General features: G+C 42.8%; 4 protein-coding genes across 6 annotated transcripts; 1 reads left to right on the top strand and 3 right to left on the bottom strand.

Moving 5' to 3' along the window:
• Positions 1-203: 203 nt before the first annotated feature.
• uqcrc1 (ubiquinol-cytochrome c reductase core protein 1) lies at positions 204-7,292 on the bottom strand. Its single transcript, XM_070959372.1, has 13 exons — positions 7,166-7,292; positions 5,110-5,250; positions 4,864-4,950; positions 4,568-4,697; positions 4,209-4,407; positions 3,872-3,951; positions 3,649-3,764; positions 3,197-3,340; positions 1,821-1,981; positions 1,623-1,708; positions 1,446-1,534; positions 844-919; positions 204-753 (listed from the first exon to the last, which is right to left on the bottom strand). Exons 1-13 carry the CDS (start codon positions 7,226-7,228, stop codon positions 689-691), a joined length of 1,437 nt encoding a protein of 478 aa, XP_070815473.1. The 5' UTR covers positions 7,229-7,292; the 3' UTR covers positions 204-688.
• Positions 7,293-8,222: 930 nt separating this feature from the next.
• LOC139328607 (tubulin monoglycylase TTLL3-like) lies at positions 8,223-13,428 on the bottom strand. Its single transcript, XM_070958437.1, is given in 15 exon segments — positions 8,223-8,367; positions 8,369-8,635; positions 8,742-8,917; positions 9,137-9,396; positions 9,994-10,237; positions 10,316-10,464; positions 10,574-10,769; positions 10,850-10,945; positions 11,041-11,155; positions 11,239-11,367; positions 11,531-11,577; positions 11,667-11,838; positions 11,939-12,042; positions 12,142-12,225; positions 13,210-13,428. Coding segments are annotated over 15 exon segments (2,187 nt in total). The 5' UTR covers positions 13,319-13,428; the 3' UTR covers positions 8,223-8,328.
• A 602-nt stretch (positions 13,429-14,030) lies between these two features.
• hmces (5-hydroxymethylcytosine binding, ES cell specific) lies at positions 14,031-17,001 on the top strand. Of its 3 annotated transcripts, none has more exons than XM_070958440.1 (7): positions 14,031-14,115; positions 14,864-15,082; positions 15,293-15,436; positions 15,541-15,726; positions 16,055-16,209; positions 16,287-16,479; positions 16,596-17,001. In XM_070958440.1, exons 1-7 carry the CDS (start codon positions 14,113-14,115, stop codon positions 16,779-16,781), a joined length of 1,086 nt encoding a protein of 361 aa, XP_070814541.1. In that variant the 5' UTR covers positions 14,031-14,112; the 3' UTR covers positions 16,782-17,001. The 3 variants fall into 3 exon arrangements, with proteins under 3 accessions (XP_070814541.1, XP_070814539.1, XP_070814540.1); XM_070958438.1 differs by lacking the exon at positions 14,031-14,115 and adding an exon at positions 14,584-14,726; XM_070958439.1 differs by lacking the exon at positions 14,031-14,115 and adding an exon at positions 14,591-14,726 and having other exon boundaries at positions 14,876-15,082.
• rab7a (RAB7a, member RAS oncogene family) lies at positions 16,992-22,319 on the bottom strand. The gene is made up of 6 exons (XM_070958441.1): positions 21,783-22,319; positions 19,882-19,944; positions 19,540-19,666; positions 18,994-19,212; positions 18,681-18,809; positions 16,992-18,601 (listed from the first exon to the last, which is right to left on the bottom strand). Exons 2-6 carry the CDS (start codon positions 19,932-19,934, stop codon positions 18,506-18,508), a joined length of 624 nt encoding a protein of 207 aa, XP_070814542.1. The 5' UTR covers positions 19,935-19,944; positions 21,783-22,319; the 3' UTR covers positions 16,992-18,505.
• Between the last annotated feature and the right edge of the window lie 255 nt (positions 22,320-22,574).

The following is a 22,574-nucleotide window of genomic DNA, read 5'->3' on the forward strand; positions in this document are numbered from 1 at the left end:
GATTATGCATTAAAATGTACAACACTTACAGACTGAAGTCAGTGAGGAGCAACAGAATATAAGAAATAAAGGGGTGAGACTAAAAATGGTGCACGTAAAGAACATAAAGAAGTATCTAATAATGTAATATGAACTGTGTTGTGTACTTGAAACTTTGAGAAATTTGGAAAGTGTACATCTGAATGAGACAAACCACATTGGGCCCATGTTTTACAGTATTTTTATTTTGTTGGAATGAGAGCTTCTGTTATGTACAATAGTGGACAGAAACAAATGTTACAGACATTATAAATATATTCTCGCTCCAAACTGGTTGTTTTCTGCACCAGCTGTACTGTGTCCAATAGATGATTATTTAATATTCAAGTCCGCCCTGTCTCCCCTCCCCTCTCCAGAACAGTACCAGGTGAAGAGGACCTCTGTAGTACAATCAAGAGGTAACTGATACATAATTACAACACTCACAATGTGCAGACTTGCTGCCCCTCTTGGTGTAAAACAGAGTGATCAGTGAGTGAATAAGAGAGAGGCAGGGAGAGGAGAGAGGGTGGATGGCTGCCTGCGTTGTCAAGCCACAGGTGGTCAACGCTCAGGTGTTCACTCTCGCAGTGATGACGAGAAGAAAGCTGTGAGGCTGATGAAGATGAGGAGCAAACATAGGACACTCGGAGCAATAGAACAACTTATCTTAAAACCTCAGCCAGTACATGGCACTGCGCATTCTGTTGTAGTCTGGTAGCTGCTCAATAGGACCTGGTGGACAGAAGCAGGAGGGACAGATTAGAGGACATTTTCACAGCGTGAGCCCTGATGTTTCCGCAAAAGGACAGACAAAGAACTCACCGACAGCTGCCACAGCAGGACACTTATCATAGATGTATTTGGAGCAGATGTCACGCACCATCCTGGGGGTCACGGCCTGAGAGGGAAGTCAGAACTCTTATCATGGAGACAGACGAAGGCCTTGACCACAGGTGCAGATGGACATTTTTAAATTCACCCTTAGTTTTAGGGGGAAAATTTTGGGTATGCCTACTGAGCTTATTTTCCTTTGACAGTAGTAACTTAAAAATACAAACAATAATAACTAATTATTTACTTATTTGTAGCTATTGCACACCTTTCTGGCAGAGAGCGTGGCAGTGCTAACCAAACATAACCTAACCAGTAGTCTGCTATTGTTTCAGATGCATGCTCATTACACAAAGCAATAATATGCATGCATGAACTGAGATGACCATTTCCCAAAAGTTCCATTTTACACGTACACACAGGTACACAGAAACCAGACATCTGCACTTCATTAGCCATTTAAAAAACCTCTGTGTGTGAATGGAACGGCCTAGAACGCTGAACTAGTTTAGTGAATACTGAAGAAGTAGAATTTTGTCTTTCAATAGTACAAATAGTGCAGGGCAGAAGTCCAGTTTAAAGTGTCAACTCACGTCGATCCGAGCGTCCCACTCTGCCAGAGGAATACGCCGCCCGTAGCTCAGGATGTGTCTGCCAATGTCGTCACAAATTGGTGTTGTTCCTAAAAGAAAAACATACATGTTGACTGGTGATTCTGAGGAGTTTCTGCATGTGTGTTTGTGGAAATGCATGACAGGCAAGTTATGTACCATTGAGCTGTCCAATCAGGCTGGCCTTCAGAGCGTTCTTGCCCCTGGCTACATCACTTTCTGTCACTGTGGTACACAGGTTCATCCTGCCAGGAGCACAAAGTGAAGGAAATATGATGAAATATGTGCATCGTGGCGTAGTTAAAAATGACACGCTGCAGTTATGGTGTGTGTGTGTGTTCTGGAGTCAATACTGACCAAGCATTCTGGGACCAGTGCATCATGTCTTCGATGTAGTGCTTGTCAGCCACAAAGTGGATTCCCAGCAGGCCGGTGTCACTGTAGGAGGAGTGGAAGGCCTGGAAGCTGTGACACAGGTTTTCCTCCACTGCCAGGCGAGCCAGACGACTGCTCAGATGCTAAAGGTGAGAAGAAGAAACAGATGTTGATGTTCACAGTCACACCAGCACCAGGTATTTGGTTTAATATCAGCAAGAGTTTTAACAGAAAAATATGAATATGATTAAATAAAAACTGATTTTTACTAGGGCTGTCAGTTTAATGCGTTAATTAGATTAATTAATTACGCTGCAAATTAACACGCTATAAAAATTAACGCAATTAATCATGAGTGGCAAGTCAATGCGCAAGCATTTTAAATTTGGCCCTTTGAGTGACCCGTAGGCTGCAGTGGCAGGTCGCATATTACCTGCGCCACTAGTCAAAAGCAGGGTGACAACAGACATGGATGCGACACCGGAGAGCGAGGCAAGCCTACTTGGACCTTTGAACGGCAAGTTTATTTATAAAAAGAACAAAGACGGGACTATTAACAAGAACGCAGTGATTTGTACCTTGTGTAAAAAAGAATTTTCCTATCACCGTAGCAGCTCCAGCCTGAATTACCATTTAAACGTTAACATGTAGTTGCTGCTAGTGCCGCTAGTGCTACCGTGAGCTCACTCCGCCAACACACACTTGCTGAGTTAGGAAAACGAATGAGCAAAGCCACGACAGAAAAACTGACAAACTCAATCGCAAAGTGGGTTGCTGCTGATTGCAGGCCGATTTCAATCGTGGAAGACGAGGGCCTAAAAGAGGCGTTTCAGATAGCGTCATCTGACTCTAATTTCCAGCTACCGTCGAGAACTACAGTGATGAAAAGAATTCACCAGCTGTAATGTGAATGTCAGTGAATTGTAATGTCCTAGAATTCAAATTCTTTATTTGGGGACCTTTAGCAGATATGAGATTAAAATGCGATTAATTAGATAAATTAATTACAAATCCTGTAATTAATTAGATTAATTTTTTTAATCGCCTGACAGCACTAATTTTTACAGTTCTGTGTATTTTCCAGTAAATTAAACTGAAAAATATCTAAAATTGTCATTTTATCCAGGGATGGGCAACACATGACAAAATCAATTTCTTAGCATCTGCAATTAATTTCAGGTCTTGATTCTCCCAACAGGTCCAGAGGCAGGGGTGAGACCCCTGATCCAGGTTTTCAGAGAGGATCATAGTCTACCCCTCAATAATGGCCACTCAAGACATTAACAACCTCAAGTGGGCAAGGCTTAAAGGGGACACTGCTGAGCCAATAAGATGAATTCACAGCTCATTTCACATACCTTTCCACCACCATAGGTGAGGTCAAAGCTGCCGATGATAGAGTTGGCCACCATGAGTGGCACAATGTCTGGGCTGGTAGCACTGGCCCCCTCCACGGCAATGGCAATGTGTGCCAGAGGATAACCATCATCACGCATACGGACCTGAGGAGAGGCAGGAAGTAGGAACAGATCAACAAAACAATTCACCTTGACAGTGGAAATAACATCCCTGCTCAAGCTCTCTGCTCCGTCACACGCCAGAACCACATGGAATGCATCAATCTCAAATAGAAGTGAATTAACTTGAAAAGAGTCTGTAACTGCTGCACTCCTCTGTTATAGATGCAAGGTCAAATTCAGTGAATTTCTGCAACTTGTCTTGATAATGTATTAAAAAACTAATGGTTATGCAGAGGAATAAAACAAAACAAAGAAGAATACTCATGCAAAACACTCTAAACAAATCTCACTTCACTGCCTGTAAATCTGCAGGGTGCCAACACGGGGATGGCATCTTCCTCATATTCAAAAGGTACACCGCTGAAGTGAGATTTGGCCAAACCGACCAGCTCCTCGTGGTTCACACCTGTAGAGGAAACACATCAAATGAACACAGTCATTCCAGGAAAAGCAGAAATTCACAGGCGGCCAGCGAAACTCCTCAGAGTGTGTGTTCAGAAGAAGAGGACATACCTCCAGCAGCAGCCAGCACCATGCGAGGGGCTTTGTAGTGGCTGTTGACATAATCCACCAGGTCCTGGCGGGTCAGAATCCTGGAGGAATTGAACAGAATATTAATGGTGACTTAACGGTGCAAATTTTATATAGTATGCTAGAGACATACCAAAGTGCAAAATGTTACATAATGACAATTTAAGTCATAATCAGTGCATCACTACTTTTGATGCCATAATTAACATCCTAATTAAACATCCTTCCAACACTACATTGTTTAACTTTGAGCTCTGAGATCTGAAATCTGAGACTGTGACTAATATAAAAGGATGTGAGTGATGTGTGTTCTGCCTGCCTGGCATTGCTGGAGGGTCCCAGCACACTCTGTGCTAGAGGTGTGCCCTGGAAGGCTGTGGCATGCAGCAGGTCCAGGCAGACATCTTGGAGGTTACTCTCGACTTCCTCTAGCTCACGCAGCACCACACCCCTCTGCTGCTCGATGTCTGCCTCATTCAGTGAGCAGCTCTGCACCACCTCTGACAGCAGCTCCACGGCTGGGAAAACACAGAGAAACAATGACTGTTCACAACTGAGACAGGATATGTTCACACTTACTCTTCATGTCTTGATCTTGCAAATAAGAATGGGTGATATTCTAATACAATGTTCTGAAATCAGAAACTTTATTCTCTACTTATAAGCAGGTCATCTTACCTTTGGGCAGGTCTTTGGCCAGGGTCTTCATGTAGTATGCAGTGTGCTCCCTGGAGGTGTAGGCGCTCAGGTGAGCTCCCATAGACTCCACCTGCTGCTCTAGGGCTGTCTGAGGGTGCTTCTTGGTTCCCTGGGAAGCGAAAACCAAGGTGAATGGAGGGAACTGTGTAATGGCATTGTGTTGGCTAACAGGTAGATATAAAAGTTCCAAATGAGACTTAAAGGTTCCCTGCAGAGTGGAAAACTGGAAAACTCCACAGGGCACCTTCAAGGTCATAAAGACTGCTAAAGTCTACCTTGAAAGCCATGTGCTCCAGGTAGAAGCCCGCCCCATTGCTCTTCTCACTCTCATAGCGACTGCCAGCACTGATCCACAATCCAACCTATGACAGGGAAGAAACATGTTAAGGAATGGAAAAAAAGTTAAACTACACCTCTCATTTATCACACACAATTTGATGGCAGTGAAAGGATGAGTCTATAAAGCGCTATGAAGACCTGCTACATGGTTATAAATAGACTCCCTGTTATTGAGTTCTTACAGTGCATGTGGCATGTCCAGTCTCCTCAGACGCAACCCTGAAACCATTGTCCAGAGTAGTTAGGCGAGTTTCTGGGGCTCCCACCAGGCTCTGGGCATAGCTAACTGAGGCTTGTCCACGCCTCAGAGACAGCAGGATGGGCTAGACAGGTAGAGACACAAGGAGTCATTTAAAAATTCTGATAGACTTTCTGTTCCCATGAAGCACACTGGAAACCACTTCAACATATTTCCATCCTCCGTATTATGAAAGCTTAAGAGATGTTTTTGGGAAATATCTTGCACATTACAAATTACCTCCATTGTGCACATTTGAAAGTATTCTAACATTAGTTGTGATGTGCTGCCTGGTTCAGTTGCTTGCTATTATTCTTATGTAGCAAAGCACACTATATTTCAGGTCCCATTTGTTTGTTTGTTGGCAGAATATCTCAAAATACTACAAAACAGTACACTTTCGAAAGTCTTGCCATTTTGTACTGCACATATTCGGCTGCACATAATATGGCATATGCCTTGACTGCTTAATACTATTAAATACATGTGAACTACTGAACATCTGCAGCCATCTCATGCTGATCTATTTACATGCAAAGCAAAAGCAGAAATGTTTGGCGTAGGACAACATCTAAACTTAAGCCTGGCAGCTGACATTGACACCACTACCACATTCTGCAAACCACCAACTAAATGACTAAAAATAGACACAACCAGAAGACAATATCAGTATATATTAAGTCAATTGTCTACTTAACATATCCATTACACTGCACTGTAAGGTTATAGTTGGGGTGGATGGTACAGGTGCCAATGCTCTGCCACGACATGGATTTTTGCAATACTGTCACACCATGATAAAAGTTTTAGCATACTGAAATGCACGTATTTGTAGGACTTGAGTCACATCCACTCACGACCATTTTCCTAGGCAACGCAGAGGTAACACTAAGATGTGAAAGGTAACATTATGAGCAATGCATGCTAATTTCTCTGTTGTCTGTTGCAAGAACCAACACAAAAGTTTTCATCTACTCCCAATATCCAAAGAAGTGAAGAGACATTTGTTGTTGAAAATGTCCCAACAACAATGGGAAAACTCTGGCATCAGTGGGGGCTCTAATCAATTTACTTCGTACAGCTTTGAGGGCCAATAACAAAGCAAAAGTTTATTATAGTGAAACTTTTATTATGGCAATGACAGTATTGCAAAATCCATGTTGTAGCAGAGTGTGACACGACTGAGTCTATTAAGTCTACTACTTAGCCTACCTAAAAAGGTATCTTCAATAGTTTTAAGTTATTTCTGAGATCAACCGCAAATGACAATGTTTATTATAAATGTATACAGAAACGGCTGTGCAATGATTCGGATTTACTACAAAAACTAGAAACACAGCTAAAGGTAATGTGAAAGTAGACACTGCTCACCGCTATTTCAAATAATCTAACCGTGTCACGATGCAGTTTACACGTCATTGTTCGACAGGGTACAAACACACACACACACACACACACACACACACACACACACACACACACACACAGATATATATATATATATAGAAATAACGATGAAATGTTTTGAAGATGGTCAAAGGTTAAGGATTGCCACTACCAGCATTTCCCTTTCCAAAGTCACCGTGCTAACGATGCTAGCGGAGAACCTTAGTTGCGATATGAGGGCAAGTGAGGGCAAGTGATAACTTTACAGCTGCTGACCTTGTGAGCGGCCAAAGACGACTGAAAGGATGACCAGCTAATCTAAATAACGCGCATGTAAAGTGGACGTTACATGCTAAGTGGTTGTTACAAGACGTACTTCTTCATTTGACAGGTGACCTTGTATTCACTGCTAGCTCTCTTATGCTAACCGGTTAGCTAAATCCCCCCGTCTCTGTACAGCGGCCAGCCCGGTTAGCCAGTTAGCATGTTAATTTAGCAAGCAGGCTAACCCCTTCGATTACTTCCAGCGTTACACCAGAACAAGAAACGAGCCCATAATGATATCCCACTTATTACAATCAGCATATCTGTTTGGCCTACAAATCTGTACTTACACTGCGGTTTTTGGCAAGGGCTCGACCCACGGTGCTCCCGACTCGGCACACGGACGCCGCCATTTCTGAGGACGGTTACAGAAGGTAGGAGTTTCGGCTGTTGTCGTGAATCGCTTCTTCTTCGCCGTCACATGAACATGCGTATTACCCCTGCAAGTGGGTACTACCGCCACCAGCTGCTGGTTTTGTGGTGTTGAGGGTAAGGTCAGTGGGTGAGAGTTCCTATTTCCATTCTGTTATATGTGGATTTTTTTTTGTGTCATTTTGGCAATACATTCTTTCCTGCAGGTGTGAAAGATTCATGCTTCATCAACTTTAATTCCTCTCAACTCCAGCATCAGCTGTGACCTATAATAAACAATCAGTTCCAATACTCTTCTTGTGGAATACAAAAGCAACTTGTCGTAATTTTATCCAAACTTATCATGCCACATCATCACCTGCTGGTCTAAGATGTGTGTTTCTGTTTTTCCTGCTATATTAAAGAAAAATCTCTGTGTCCCTTAGGTGTGGGATATTTGCTTTGAGCACTGTCATTTAGTCAGTGCAAATTCTTGCATTCTTTGCCTGATATAGCCTTGCTCATCATTTCTCCTTGTGCATTTACTACCGAGTATAATTATTAAAAAGTAGAGTTCTGCTGTATTTAAATAAAATGTTGACTATTTCCCTTTTTCTTAGCACAAGATGTAAAATCATGAGTTCAGCATCATGGGTGCATTCAGCAATTTACTGTAATGAAGAGTTGGTCCATCCAATCACAATATGGTATCAAGGTGAGGGGGCGCTGTGGTGTTAAATCAAATTATTCAATCAAAATCATTTAAAAGAACTTATTGAATTACAGACAAGACATTGGAATCTATTAAATTCTGAGTTTATTATGAGGTAGGCCAAAAAACCCTGAAAAAAAAGAGTTCAAACTGAAGAAGCCTGTGAGTAATTTGGTCAGCATACCTTCTTTTAAAAAGTCTTTTAGGACCTGGTGCTGGTGGCTGCTGGTTTGGACTGTTTTGGATCAGTATTCTCCAGAGGAAAAGGAGGACTTTGTTGCTTCTCTTTGTTACATGGTTGAACTTTCTCTGAGCAGACTTCTGATATTTCTCTCCTCTTTCACAAAAACAGAGAGTGAGACTTTGCACTGAAGGGCAGGTGGATGGACTTCACGGTTCTTGGCAGATGAAGAGTGAAGGTTTCAGTCGGGACCGGCACAGGTGGCTGAGGAGGAAGAGGAGGAGTGGGCAGAACCCCTCTGCTGGCATTTATCAGCTGCATCTCTGCACTCTTCAACAACAGCTTCGGCAGAGGTTTTACTTTATCTGCAGCGGGTTCCTTCTTCTTGATGTAGCCCCGGTGTTTTGGTGCTGAATGGTTGTAGGCCCTCAGTGGAGGAAGTGGGCAGGGGCATTTGATCATGAAGCCCTCAACAAGCAGGTGGACTCCTACATACTGTGGCACCTCTACTGCTGTCTAGAGACCAAAGGTAACATTGAAAGCACTGTATATCACCCTCACAAATTGGGTCACTTAGATGCACAGTATAACCCAAAGAGGAGACAAAAAAACTTGTCCTTACCTGCCTATATATGAGCTTAAAGTCTCCAGTGTTCGCAGTGCGGTCTGCTTTACGGTCCAGGACAACTCGTAATGTGTCTTCCTGCACAGCAGTGCAGAGGCGGGCTGTCACAGGGGTGGAGGGAGCCATAGTGGGACTGGCATTGATTTCTATCAGCCATGGACGCAGGTTACAACCTAAAAAACACAAAAGAACATAACAAAGTGGTGGTGAACTTCCTTTTGCTGTCATAGTAAAGGTACATAGACATGTTAAATTAAACACAGAGAAAAGGAAGGAATAACAACCAATGTGATTTTACAGCTCCTGAAAAAGCTGTTTTAAAATATAAGATGATGTGTATTGACACAGGCAATTGAACATATCCCATGAACTTTAGAGAGATCAAATCCTACCTAACATGAAGTCGGCACCATAGAGCTCAAATGTGTTTTTGCGTGACTCCATCAGATCTTGAGTTGTCTGTAATGCGTGGATCACAGCCTTCTTCATCCCCGGGACCACCACAGTCTGCCACTGAGCTTCCCGGCCCTGCTTGGACAGAAAGGTCTTGAACTGGTCATCAGACCACATGTTGTCTGCTGGGATATCTCGATGACGTTGTTGGGAGGGCCTCAAGTGCTTCTGGATGGAGTTATTGCACAGATGTACAGAGCTGAAAGGATGGGGAGGCCAAGATGAGAAGGAGAAATGAGTGACAGGGAACAGAAGCATAATGAGACACAATGAGAGAAATGACACAACTCGGTCGCTACTTTTACTCCCCAGTTTGCCTTTAAATGACTTCTAAACTATCTTCTCTTTGGCTATGGTAATAATTAGCATTTGAACATACCAAAGCATGTGTAGTTCCAAGGATGATAAGAAATTAACTGGAAGAAAGCATGGAGCTGAGTGGATTGTTTATAGAGAGTATTAATGTTATTCTTACAGTATTTGTTTGGCATATTTCTCATTTGTTGCTTAAAGCACTCTTGGATAAACTGTAAGTGTACAGGTGTTGTAGAGGCAGTTTGGGGGTAGATTTGAATATTACTAATGTCAAGAACAGCAAATACACGTAAATTTGAATATACCCTGATGCCATACACTGATGCAAAATCAAATCTCCCACCAAAACAACAAGCATAACCATTCCTTACTTTGTATCTCTCTCTCACTTCCTCTTTTTCAAATTTAACGTTCATCAGGTTTCACATCTGCTTCTGTGTATAATTTTTCTCCTATCTCTTTATCAGTATCACTCTCTTACCTGTCCAGTGTATCTAGTGAGTAGGGCTGCGTAGAAAAGCGCAAGTAGCACTTCTTATAGAACCACACAGTCAAGGGGTTCCAGTCAGTGACCAGGAACCACTGGCGGACATCAAACTTGGTGCCATGGACCAGCAAGGGTCGCTCAAGGTATTTCTGCACCACCCACTTGCTCTCCTTGATCAGAGCTGGATCACGGTCCACAAGCCTGAGGATCTGATCCAGACGCTTGGCACATTTGATACCTAGAAGGCAGATGTAGCAGGTCAGCCAGGACTATGGCAGACATTATGTGAACTGTCTGACAGTGTCTGACTCCTCACCTCTGCCCCTGGACATAGCTCCAGGTTTGATGATCCAGATGTTGTGTATACCATCTATGTCCAGCTGTGGACTGATCTCCTCTAGTCTCTGTAGCATGGCTTCACAGCAGGTCACAAAGTGATCACAGTTCTCAATCTCTGCTCCGCCACTGAGCGAGGAAACAGAGGGAGGGAGGGGCCATAGTGAGACACTGAAGGATGCTTTGGTTTACCAGTTCACCAGTTTACCTCTCACACGCACACACACCCTGTACTCACTGAACAACAAGGTAATAACTGTCAATGAATTCCACCCATTCCTCCTTTGTGAGTGTTTGTGGTGTTTCCAAGCTTATGTCTATGTCACGATGCTCTCGACTCTCCAGGAACTCCCGGCATACTTTGAGTGCGTTGTCAATCATTTGGGAACGGACCACTGGGCTCGATCGCTGTTTGCTTCCTCTCATCCTCTGATCTGACGGTGGAGCAAGAAAGTGATGTCTCTTTATTTAGCTACACTGGGTAAGTACACAGTGATGTGAGAGATGCTCATACTCTGAATGCCGTGGCCCATTGCCTGTCCCTGAACGCCCCGCTCCCTCTCCACAATGTACTTCAGAAGACTGGCGCAGGCTGTCCTCCTGTAGTCCTCTACACAAAGCAGAGACAGAGTGATGTGAACTTACTTTAGTAATTACTGGATACAATTTTAATCCAACCTGATGGGCCATAAAACCAGATCTGACCAATGAAAGCATGCTTCTCATCCTGTGCTCCTAGTCTGTAACAGCGGGGGAAGAAGGTATCTGGGTCAGCTGAATCAAACCAGTGCAGGTTCCTCAGGTTCACACACAACCCCACCTGACAAACAGAGAAACACTGACAGTGGGTGTGACAGGAGACCACAGTAACCGTAGAAGAATGATAGAAGCAAATATGTGTACCTTGGTAGTGAAGCTGCCCGCTTTGGCGAAATGATTGGTAATTTGTTCTTTTTGCAAGCTGTTGGTGTTGATGGCATCTCTACGATTCGTCCAGTAGAAATAAACCATTTCATTTCGCACTAGGCGAGACTGTAAGAGCGGGGGGAAGGAAGAGAGCTGAATCCGGGAATCTGTTGAGTTTTGCCATTACAAACCTCACATTTCCAGAATGGTTGTTGAGGTAAGCAACAGTCTTTCACTTGCTGTACACCTTAGCCTCATGTTAGTCCACAACATTAAATGTCATCTTTACCATGAGATCATGCAGTCCATCTGGGTCCCGCTCTTTTCTGACATTGTCTGAGAAGAACGAGCAATGTTACAGACAGAATCCACAGCCAGTGTAATATCAAATGATATCTGAACAGTCACACTTTCATCTAACTCACCATCATCGTCATCACTGTCATCAGCATCATTGGAGCTGGTTCTGCCCTCGTCGCTCTGACACCTGTGAGCATGGTGGTTTGGGCGGTGCACACGCTGCTCAACCCAGCCTCTGGCCCTCAATGCTGTCCTGATGACAGGGTAAGGGCCCTGGACAGAGAATATCTTATGCATCTGTGAAGACAGACAGGAGACACAGAAATGATGGACAACTTCTTGGACCAATAAGAAATGAATGTAACCATGGACATACATGTTAACACACGAAACTCACCTTGACAGCTTGGTCTGCCAATGCTTTGGCTGTCCTGAGTCTCTCTGGGTTAAGAACAGGTAGGCTGACAAGACTGCGGTGAACTTTGCCCTCAGGAGGTGTAGCTGATGTACACATACGCACACACACACACACTTACAAACTGCTGCTGTAAGAGTTAATGTTGCAAGAGTATCAGTTGTTTACTTGCAGGGTATACCTACTTGCTTGTGGGCTTTTGCCTAGGTTGCATTGCTGGACCACAGGTGTGACCTTCTGATCCTTAGACCGGCCCTCTGTTTCTCCTGCTGTAACATCACGAGCATTGTGTCAAACATCTTATGTCAGTACAATGGGCCATTCCACATCCAAAAAGTTCCTAACCTACCAAAAGCATGTTTACACCCAATGGAAGAAAGAACATGTCACACGTAAACTTGGCATATCATAAATGGCCCAGCCTTCTTCAGTGGCACAACATGCCAACACAGGGCATTTCATTTCATGAAGAACAAGAGGCAGGAGAATATTCATGAATGCATGGATACAGCCTCTTGCAATGTGCAACAAAGCATTTACAACTATCATATATATAAAATAAAAAATGTCCGCACATTGGCTGATGAAAAAGATACGCACCTAAATGCACAAGACATAAATGAATTATGACTGATATTATATATGCACATATATGTAAGAATTATACAAGGTAGGTATACCACTGCAAAGGCAAAGACAAGGTAACCAAAGCTTAAGGCATGGCATCTTCAGCTTGGACATAAAAAGAGCAATGTCATGAAACTTTAATACATGGAGTTGAAACATTTGGCCATCTGTCCTGACTGTGACCTCATGATTAATTCAGCTTTCCTGATCTATAAGCCAACTCTATGACTGCAAAGTCTAAGTCCTCCGGAGGTGTGAAGTGATACAGTAGGAAACTTTCATATTTCAGTGTAGACATGGGTCCCTCAGCAGCAAGTTATAACCTATTAAAGGCCCAATCTGTACTTTTTGACAACGTGAAGTCATAAAATGACAAACAAATAAGTAACAATGAGAAATAAGCATTTGGTGTGTTTCTCATCTGGTTAAAATGCAAATATAGTCACATGTTATTGATACAAGAATTGTCAACCAATTTGGGGTCAGTACACGTTTCCAGTCCTGGTGGGCCACCCTTCGACTGACACTTAAAGAAAATACACCCTTGTGAATTCCAGTGTTATTTCTCTGGTCTTTGGGATGCTCAGATAGGGACAGTGTTTCCTGTGTTGCTTCCTGTCTCTCACCACTGTCTGGGCATGGTGCACAGCCTCTACCAGTAGCCTGGTGTCCCTCCTGGTCCAGATGGACAGACAGTCTGGACCTGGTTGCCTCCATACCAACAACAGGTCTCATTCTTCAGGGGAACCTTTTCTCTTGCTCCGCTTCATGGCTCGGTCAGGCACAGACTTCTGCAGAGGACAGTCTAACTTTTATGGGACAACAATCAGAAATGTATGCACAAATGTCACACAACTAATGTGTACATATACAAAGGTTACAACTCTGTAAATAACTGCAGGTGTTATACATCTCTGGAGACTTGTAGATCAGGCTACCTCTGAGAGCAGTGGACTATGAAGTGGGTCAAATTGCTGTGCAGAAGACAGCTTGGCTACACCTGTCAGGTTTGTACACCAGGCAGGGTGTGATACTCAGTCTGATTTCCTTCAGTCACCTGTTGGACAGAAGCCCAAAACTGGACACATGTCCCAACAACAGTAATGCTCATTCAAATCCTATTAACTTTATACACTGAAATCACATCAGCCACAAAATATTTCTAAATATTTGCTGTAAAGCCACCACAGGTTACAAGACTTTTTATTTTTTGATAGTTTAACTAACATCACACACTTTGTGAAATGAACCACAGCTTTCTCTTGCTAAACTCACTGGCAGCTAACTTCAGGTTAAAACCTAATTCTGCTCTGCTGGAATAAGCTGCTGTATGTTACAGTACGTCTGTCCTGTTGTAAGCACACCTTCCCCCTCTTGGTTTAGTGTTTGTTCCTCTTACCTGCTGAGGTCTACAGGTGTATTGGCTCTGCTGTCCGCTGAGTTTCACTGGAAGACCTCAAGGTGCGCCCGACTCTCGACCTGTTGATTGTTACCATGGCTACGTCAGGATAGCGCCTGATGCTAACCGGATGGTGAGTCTTCTGTAGACGCCAAGGTCACAAAACTTTAAAACACACTCACAACCATGGCGTTGTGTCTTTTGACGTGTTAATACCGCATCACACAGTGTCAATAGACGACATTCCGTTTGTTTATCCTGCACGTCAGTGAAAATATTCGACTCTCTATTATCGAGATCAAGCTAACATTAATTAAGGCGGTGGAACTCATTAACCTATAAATTCTGCTTTTTAACTTTTGACACTTGCTGTTTAATTTTTGAATACGGGGATTTAATTGCACATGGTAGTACTGCTACTTTCACGGGTGTATGCAATTTCGAAGTAACCACTTCTCATTAACTGAACTCTTATAATACATTTGAGTATGTTCTTTTAGGTAGTATTTCGAATATTTCTCTTCGTTTCGTCGCCATCTTGGATCTGGCAAACGGGGGAGGAGGCCAGCAGTGCTGTACGTCAAGTGTCACGTGCGCGCTCGCGCCTCAGTCTTTGCCCAGACAAATCCCCGGTCTGCATTCAGACCAGCACAGCTGCACGGAAACACACATTCATTACATAACACACACACACCGAGTGCAACGGCACATTACACATAGCTATATCGTTACAGTCGAAGACAGGTAAGCCGTGTTTTCAGCCAGTATAAAAGCAAAGTTTTGTTTCCTGAAGTTAACGTAAGTTAGCATGCTAACATGGAAGAAGTATTTACGTAACGTTACTTAGCTTAACGTTGACCTGCTTTTAAATTGTGTCTCAGGTGTCTGAAAAGTTTCACTTGAGCCATAAAATGTGTGGAAGAACTGCGTGTACTCTTGCTCCGGACGAGCTGAGGCGAGCCTGCACCTACAGAACACGAGGAGGGCGGCGGAGACAGCCCGGCTGGAGGGATGGAGACGCGGACAAATACCGACCCTCGTACAACAAGAGCCCCCAGTCTATGAGTCCCGTCCTGCTGTCCCAGAGGCATTTTGATAAGGTTCGAACAACTCTATCTGTACAGCTGTGTTTGCATAGTACGATTCAGTGCAACACCACAACCCGAGCGCCACAGGAATGATCCACACGTCTGTCACTCTCTCAACATTATGGACGTCTCGTTAAGGTTGTCCTGCAAGGTTATTGCGTTGGACAGCACTACATGGTGTAGGTGCTCATGTTTTTATGTTCACTTCTTGTACATCTACAGAATGCTCCTGTGGATGAACGTGTGCTGGCATCCATGCGTTGGGGCCTAGTACCTTCCTGGTTCAAGCAGAGTAGCCCAAGCAAGATGCATTACAGCACCAGCAACTGTCGCAGTGAGAATATGCTGGAGAAGAAATCTTACAAGGTGCGTATATTTTTAGGAACTTCTGATCTTTCCTGTGTCTTATGTCTTGGTCTGGGTGCTGGGTGTATGCACACAGTGTCTGATTACTTATTGTCTATCCAAAGGATGCCTTTCTTAAAGGACAGCGCTGTGTCATCCTGGCTGATGGTTTCTATGAGTGGAAGAAGCAGGAAACAAACAAGCAACCTTTCTTCATATACTTCCCTCAAACACTGAGACCCAGCCAGAAAACAGAGCATCAGGATGACCCAGTGACCTTAGCTTGCGGGACCTCCCCCGGCTGCACAGAGGTTCGTTTTGAATTTTCAATAGCAATATAAGCACCACAAACATGCGCTTTCATCCAAGACAGAAGCAGAGAGAGTGCAGCTGTGGCGGAAATTACCGCTGCAGAGAATATCCTGTGTGGGAGGAGTGTGCATGTGTCCACCAGGTGGTTCTAGAGCACTCAAAATTTCATGCTGCATACAAACTTGCTTTATGCTTTGATGTTAGTGCCAGGCTAGGCAGTGTAAAAAGTTATATCTGTACCAACAAAATCTGTCACATTTTTTCATAACATCTGCCAATATTAACTATTTAAAAATGCCGCTCTGCTCTGTGCTGTGTGTTGGCCAGAAAGGAGAAACCTCAGGTGAGTGGACTGGATGGAAGCTGCTGACTATGGCTGGATTGTTTGACTGCTGGACACCACCAGGTGGTGGAGAACCCCTTTACACATACAGTGTAATCACTGTGAATGCTTCCCCTAACCTGCAAAGCATCCATGAGAGGTAAGGATAGTTAACTGAAAAACATGCTCCTTTTTTATTCGTGTGAAATCCTAAATTATTGTGTGGTTGTGTTTAAGGATGCCAGCAATCCTGGATGGAGAGGAAGAAGTGAGAAGATGGCTTGATTTCGGAGAGGTGAAGCATCTAGATGCCATGAAACTGCTCCAGTCTAAAGACATTTTGACTTTCCATCCAGTCTCTTCACTTGTTAACAACTCACGCAACAACTCTCCAGAGTGCCTTCAGCCAGTGGATCTGAACAGGAAAAAGGTAACCAATATACTGTGCTAATATACTCACTGTGGATGGAAATTTTTAGTGGTACAGCTTCAGTTGTTGGGCAAGTAGAGATGCTTAAGATGACAAATCTGACACTTCACCCATAGGAGCCCAAGCCCACAGCCAGCAGTAAGAGGATGATGAGCTGGCTGACGAGCAGTACGCCATCCAAGAGAAAGAAGCCCAACACATGTGAGAGTAAGGAAGATCAAGAGAGCAAGGCGCAGTGCAAGTCTCCTGGAGCACTTCCCCTGTGGCTTCAGGGAGCCAGTAAGAAACCAAGAACCAACTGAAGATATGAACTAGGACTGAAAAGTTTGCTGTGTTCAAAAGACCGTTTAGGTCTACTTTATTGCACTTGATTATTTGGACAGTTATGAGAAAGATTCATGTTTAGGGTTTCTCTTGTATTAATAACAGTTTTTTTGTTGTAATAAAATATGTAACACAGATACTATTTCATTTCTCAATGTTATCAATAAATGTCAGAAATAAACACAGAATGATTTATTCAAGATTTTTATTACCCTTATTACTTGAAACGCAAAGACATTTTGAAACAATGTAGATGCTATGCATTTATCATATTAATAATATAATAATGATGAATGCCAATACTTCCCCCCACATTTTTTTCTTCTTTTAAAGTTACAGTATGTATGCTATCTTGTAATCTATAATGCATTTCAGAGTTTTAACAGAGTACGAACAGACAGTTAAAGATCTGATCGGTTAAAAGAAATGTCAAGCACTTAAATTGTTTGCCAACACGAGCAACTGGCAGAGTCAGATATGGAGATATACAACACAACTTTTTGCCTTCCTCCCAATGACTGTGAGGTTTGCAAATATACAAAGTCTTGCAATAATTGACAGTAAAAAGAAATGTACTAGCTAATAGTACACAGTTATGAATGATATTTATACTTGAGAAAAGTCTCCTCTGCAGGACTATCAGGTAGAATGACATGCTGTCTTGATTTGGTTCATTCCCACGTCAAATGTTGTACCAAGAATAACTGATTACTACAAGACAAACCTTGTTTTCCCCGATAGAGGAACAGCAAATACATCAAGGAGCCGAGTCTGGATTCACACGATGTCATCAACCTGAGCTACAATTGCATTTATTGTGGCTCCAAAATGAGATGTCTGAACAAGTGTTTCATTATTGTGGATGACAGAAAAAAAAAAAAAAAAAAATCTGTACACATTAGCCTGACAGGCTTGTCATCAAACTGGATTTTCGATTCGGCACCAATTAGCGAGAATCAGCATATGATTCAGCATATTAACGTGATCCACACATGCACCTTCACACACTCTGATCCTTCACTTCTGACCCCGTCTTAGCATCACACTTTTTTTAAGGTTGCATGAGGTAAAGTGAAACCATGGTAACAAGTGTTTTCGAGAGTGAAACAAAATTAAGCCACAAAACAAATGAGTAAAATGGGGGGAGCAGTGTTTCCTCTATTCATGCAGCAGTGGCGGGCCATTAGAGTAAGAAAACAACCACCACTGCTAAAGAAACTGATTTAAAAAAAAGCAAACAAACAAAAAACTTCTAACTTTACTCATTAACAAAAACAAGTATAGAGATGATGATAAAGATAATACTTCAATTTACCACTTAAAGTATCCAAATAAAAGCAGTTAGAACCAAAACTGGATATGAAAGGAACAATATACATGGAACCAAAACTGAGATCACCACCGCCATGAAACAGCACATGGGGAAACACTGGGAAGTAATAAGCATCATACATGTAAATTCCAGAATGTTTCCTTAAGGTGTTCTTTGGGCTAGGAGACTCATTTTATAGAAAATGTGTTTTGTATACATAAGGAGGTGAGTGCAGCATGTTTGTGTGTCGTAGTATACTCTATGAGTGGGATGCTGCTCGTATGTTGGGCATTGGGGATTAACACAGTGGGCCATGGGAAAGGGGATATATCGACAAGGCAAGACAGGGTAGTGAGGGCGACGGCAACCCCCCGAAGGTCTTCAGCGTCCTCAGCAGCTGCAGGTCTCCGCTGACGGCTTGGCTCGCTCGTTCCTGTCCAGCTTTATCGGCTCAGGGAACTCATTGTACAACTCCACTTCGGTCTCCTGAAATCAGACGACATAAACGAGTGAGAGCTCGGCTCTGTGACTGTCTGCTTTACAGAAACAGATGTTCAAAAATTACCTGTTTTAGGGCGTTGCGTGCAATAGTCTGGAAGGCCTGCTCCACGTTGATTGCCTCCTTGGCGCTGGTTTCAAAATACGGGATGTTGTTCTTGCTCTGACACCAAGCCTGTGCTCGCTTGGTTGTTACCTGAAAGACAAAGGAGCTGATGTTATATTTGGAAACATCAGATAGAAGAGAACGACTGTTTAATCGCAGCTATTTTTGAAAATGCTCCATTACTCTGAAGTTTAAACAAAACATTTAGACCCCAAAAACGAATGACCCACAGCTGTACTGTTGCACTTAATATAGTGTGATCATCTGGACTCACCTGTCTGTTCTCCAAGTCGATCTTGTTGCCCAGCACCACAAAGGGGAAATTCTCTGGGTCTCGAGGACTGGCCTGGATCAAGAACTCGTCCCTCCAGCTGTCTAGAGTCTTGAAGGTGTTGGGTGCTGTCACGTCAAACACCAGGACGCAGCAGTCTGCTCCGCGGTAGAACGCTACGCCTAAGGACTGGAACCTTTCTTGACCTGCTGTGTCCCAAATCTGAGACGCAGAACACAGAACACACAGTGTGTTTACACGCACATGGCTGTGGTGATGAAGATAACGTCATTTAACACAGCACTATGTCGATGTTATTTCACATTACAACATCACAAACCCCCCGTTTGCACCACTGCCTTATTTATGTCTGATATTTGCTAATATCCATTACATCCATGCAAATATCTTGTGCGATATTACAGATTTTCTTTTACTGTGCTTTTTCATTTTTTCCCCCATCGGCTTTTTAATTATGTGATTGATTTAGATGTGTTCAATGAGAAATAAGTCAGTGTGACATTCTTGTAAGTCTTCTGTCCTCCGTACCTGCATTGTGACAAGTCTGTCATCCACCATGACTTCTTTCGTCAGGAAATCAGCACCTATTGTTGCTTTGTACTGGTTACTGAACTTCTTATTCACATACTGGTTCATCAGTGAGGTCTTGCCAACTCTAGAGAAAAAAAAGGACAACATTCAGAGTTACGATGGGCAGAAACAAGTGAAACACAAAGTCACTGTGACGATTTGATTGGTGAAACACAAAAAGGTCCCTTGCTTGCTACATTACAATGAGTGTATTATCATCAGACTGGATTCAATACCCTAGTTAAGTGTTTTCTTTTCAATAAAACATCAGCATCGCTCCTACAGCTCAACATCACTCACCCGGAGTCTCCGAGAATGATGACTTTGAGTAGCACTTTCTTCCTTGACGTCATTGTCCCACAACTGTGAATACAGCACATTAGAGGGGAGAAGAAAAGAAGCACATTAACACTGAAATTGCTCTAACAAGATGGATTCAGCCATGCCTGAGTGACGACCTGTTTGATATGGGCCAAACGATGATCGAGTCTGTGTGTGTCTTGAAATACACACTCCAAAGAAATGGACCCGATCTAGAAATGACACCAAGTGCAATGTCTCTGATATTTGAGCTTACTTTACTTTCCAAACAAAGAAAAGCAATAGTTGTAAAACAATGTGCTGCACCGCACCGTACCATGAAGCCCTAAATACAATTCATGAAACAAACAATTGACTATGGTTTTGTTATTTTTCCAAAATATGTTGAACAATGCAGTGCTGGGGTTGTTGAGCTGAGATGACATTTGCTATTTTTGTCACCACAGCTGCCTGTTTTTATTTCACTGTAAAGTGGTGATTTTGTGATATTTATGCTGCTCACAAAGCATTCAATAGAAAAAAAACATCATTGTTTCAGTCCCAACATTACAATAAGCTGAAAACAATAATGGAAGACGCCCAGTTACTCCAAAACAGAGAGAATGAAAGCATGAATCGTATCAATCATTACATTACATGCATGATCATTTTCACTGGCGGTTAATCTGTTAATAATTTTCTAAATTAGCTGATTAGCTGTTTGGTCTATAAAATGTCAGAAAATGGTGTTTCCCAAAGCCAAAGATAATGTCCTCAGATGTCTTGTTTTGTCCACAACCCAAAGATATTCAGTTTACTGTCTCGGATGAGCGAAGAAACCAGAAAATATTCACTTTTAAGAAGCTGGAATCAGAGAAATTTGATTTCGTTTTTAAATAGCTGGCTTTGCATTTAATGGCTGACAACTAATCACTAAACCGTTGCTGCTCTATTATACTGTAGTGCATCATGATAACTTCCCAACTGAAAACTGAGTGAGACTGAAAGCATATTTCGGTTAGATTCATTCATTCTCATCTTTGTGCCTGCTCAAGACACCACCACGCATTTCTGACCTTGGCTGAGTCTGCTTTGTAATAGTAAACCACCTCATTCAAGTGTAATGACCAAAGTCCAAAGTCCATTTACGATGGGCTTTAAATCCATCTTTCCATTCGAGTCAGACCTTGATCGGAGCATTATGACAAAAAGAGATTAGTCCCAGGTTTTATCCACACATCATTTCACTTTTACAGCCCCTTAAGTGACTGAAAAGCTATGACTTGAATCCATATCAGCTCTACTCTGAGGCAAAACTAGCGTAGGGCTCATAATCTGCACCCCATGACACTGTGTCAGGGACTGATCACATGGTTTGAAACACAGGACTAACGGAACCATGACTTGGCAAGCATGATTAGCACAGCGAATGCGGTAGCTGGATTCAGTACACATACCGGTATAATCCATAGTTATGATCATCCCGTCGACCTATGTTGGTGTGAATATTTCCACTTTACAAACTGTAGCTGAGAGTGCTTTCCCAACACTTTACCTCACGACTGTACAGACATCAAACACACTTGAAAAGGATTAGCAAGGTAGAATAAACATAACATTAGGTGATTTAATGAAACAGAGCGAGGTAAGCAAATGCAAGAAAGCGGTGTAAGATGGCCTGGGGAACAGTATCATCTTCAAATAGTGAACCTTTTCAAAACAAGTAAAGCCAGACGTTTTACGTACCGTGTCGACTTAGAAATATAACAGTGACACTTGTAATTTTAAGCTAACGTTTAGTTAGCTGAGCAAGGTCTATTATGTAAAACTTAGTAAACGACAGCTATATCTTTCACATATATCGGTGGCAAAAACAGTAACTAAAATCAACACAAACCAACCTGAGCGCTGATGATGCGGTAAAAAAGATCAAAAGTGGACTTTTCCTCCGCCTCGGTTGGAAGCGTTAGCTAACGCGTAGGCTAGCTAACGGGCTAACAGCTCCTATAAATGTCTGCCGTAAGAAAACAACACGTTTAGAGCGTCGACAGCTAAACAATCTCCGATAGCTAGCCTCGCAGCTAACGCTACTTATCAAATTCAGAACTGCCACCGCCGACGTATATCTCTCTTCGTGTAACAGCAGCGATTTGGTACAATGGTCTGTTTCGTCCCGTTCCCGTTGACGCTTGCTTTTCCTGTCAAGCTAACGTGCTAACTGCTAACCGTGGCGAGCTCACTTCCTCCAAAACAAGCTCTGTCGTTGAGGGCTGACGTCACGCGCTGGTCACACCTTGTTCCACTGGACCCGAGAAGTCACACGAACACAAATGTCAGAAATTTTAATTTAGATTTGATAACATCCATCTGACAGATTATGTACATGTTCATACAGCTTTTAGTGCGTAATCCATACATAACAATCCCGACGGCTGAATGAGTCATGGTCTCAAATTAACAATAATACTGCGACAAGTTCCAAATAAAAAGCTGGAAATGTAATCTAATAACTCAAGACCCAGTTCCTTTGCAGTCACTGTACAGTATCAGGGTGCTGGACATATGAGTGTAATAATGAGTTTCGCCAGCAAGTCCATCAGCCGCTTCCATGTCCTCTGTTGGACAGCTTAATATACCATCTGAGTATTTGATGATGACGTTGTTTTGTTAACATTTTCTTTACATTTAACTGA

Source organism: Chaetodon trifascialis, chromosome 3 (genome assembly GCF_039877785.1).
Source record: "Chaetodon trifascialis isolate fChaTrf1 chromosome 3, fChaTrf1.hap1, whole genome shotgun sequence".
In the NCBI taxonomy this organism is placed as follows: Eukaryota; Metazoa; Chordata; class Actinopteri; order Chaetodontiformes; family Chaetodontidae; genus Chaetodon; species Chaetodon trifascialis.

What these genes read in the sequence shown, in the direction of transcription:
- hmces (XM_070958440.1), top strand. An exon ending in CCCAGAGGCATTTTGATAAG is followed by an intron (nt 15,083 to 15,292) that starts GTTCGAACAACT and finishes GTACATCTACAG; the next exon opens with AATGCTCCTGTGGATGAACG. An exon ending in TGGAGAAGAAATCTTACAAG is followed by an intron (nt 15,437 to 15,540) that starts GTGCGTATATTT and finishes GTCTATCCAAAG; the next exon opens with GATGCCTTTCTTAAAGGACA.
- uqcrc1 (XM_070959372.1), bottom strand. Translation starts at nt 7,228, where the DNA reads ATGGCGGCGTCCGTGTGCCGAGTCGGGAGCACCGTGGGTCGAGCCCTT. An exon ending in TGGAGCACATGGCTTTCAAG is followed by an intron (nt 4,698 to 4,863) that starts GTAGACTTTAGC and finishes TTCGCTTCCCAG; the next exon opens with GGAACCAAGAAGCACCCTCA. An exon ending in GGTGCTGGCTGCTGCTGGAG is followed by an intron (nt 3,765 to 3,871) that starts GTATGTCCTCTT and finishes TTTCCTCTACAG; the next exon opens with GTGTGAACCACGAGGAGCTG.
- rab7a (XM_070958441.1), bottom strand. Translation starts at nt 19,934, where the DNA reads ATGACGTCAAGGAAGAAAGTGCTACTCAAAGTCATCATTCTCGGAGAC. An exon ending in ATCATTCTCGGAGACTCCGG is followed by an intron (nt 19,667 to 19,881) that starts GTGAGTGATGTT and finishes TTTTTTCTCTAG; the next exon opens with AGTTGGCAAGACCTCACTGA. An exon ending in ACAGACTTGTCACAATGCAG is followed by an intron (nt 19,213 to 19,539) that starts GTACGGAGGACA and finishes TCTGCGTCTCAG; the next exon opens with ATTTGGGACACAGCAGGTCA.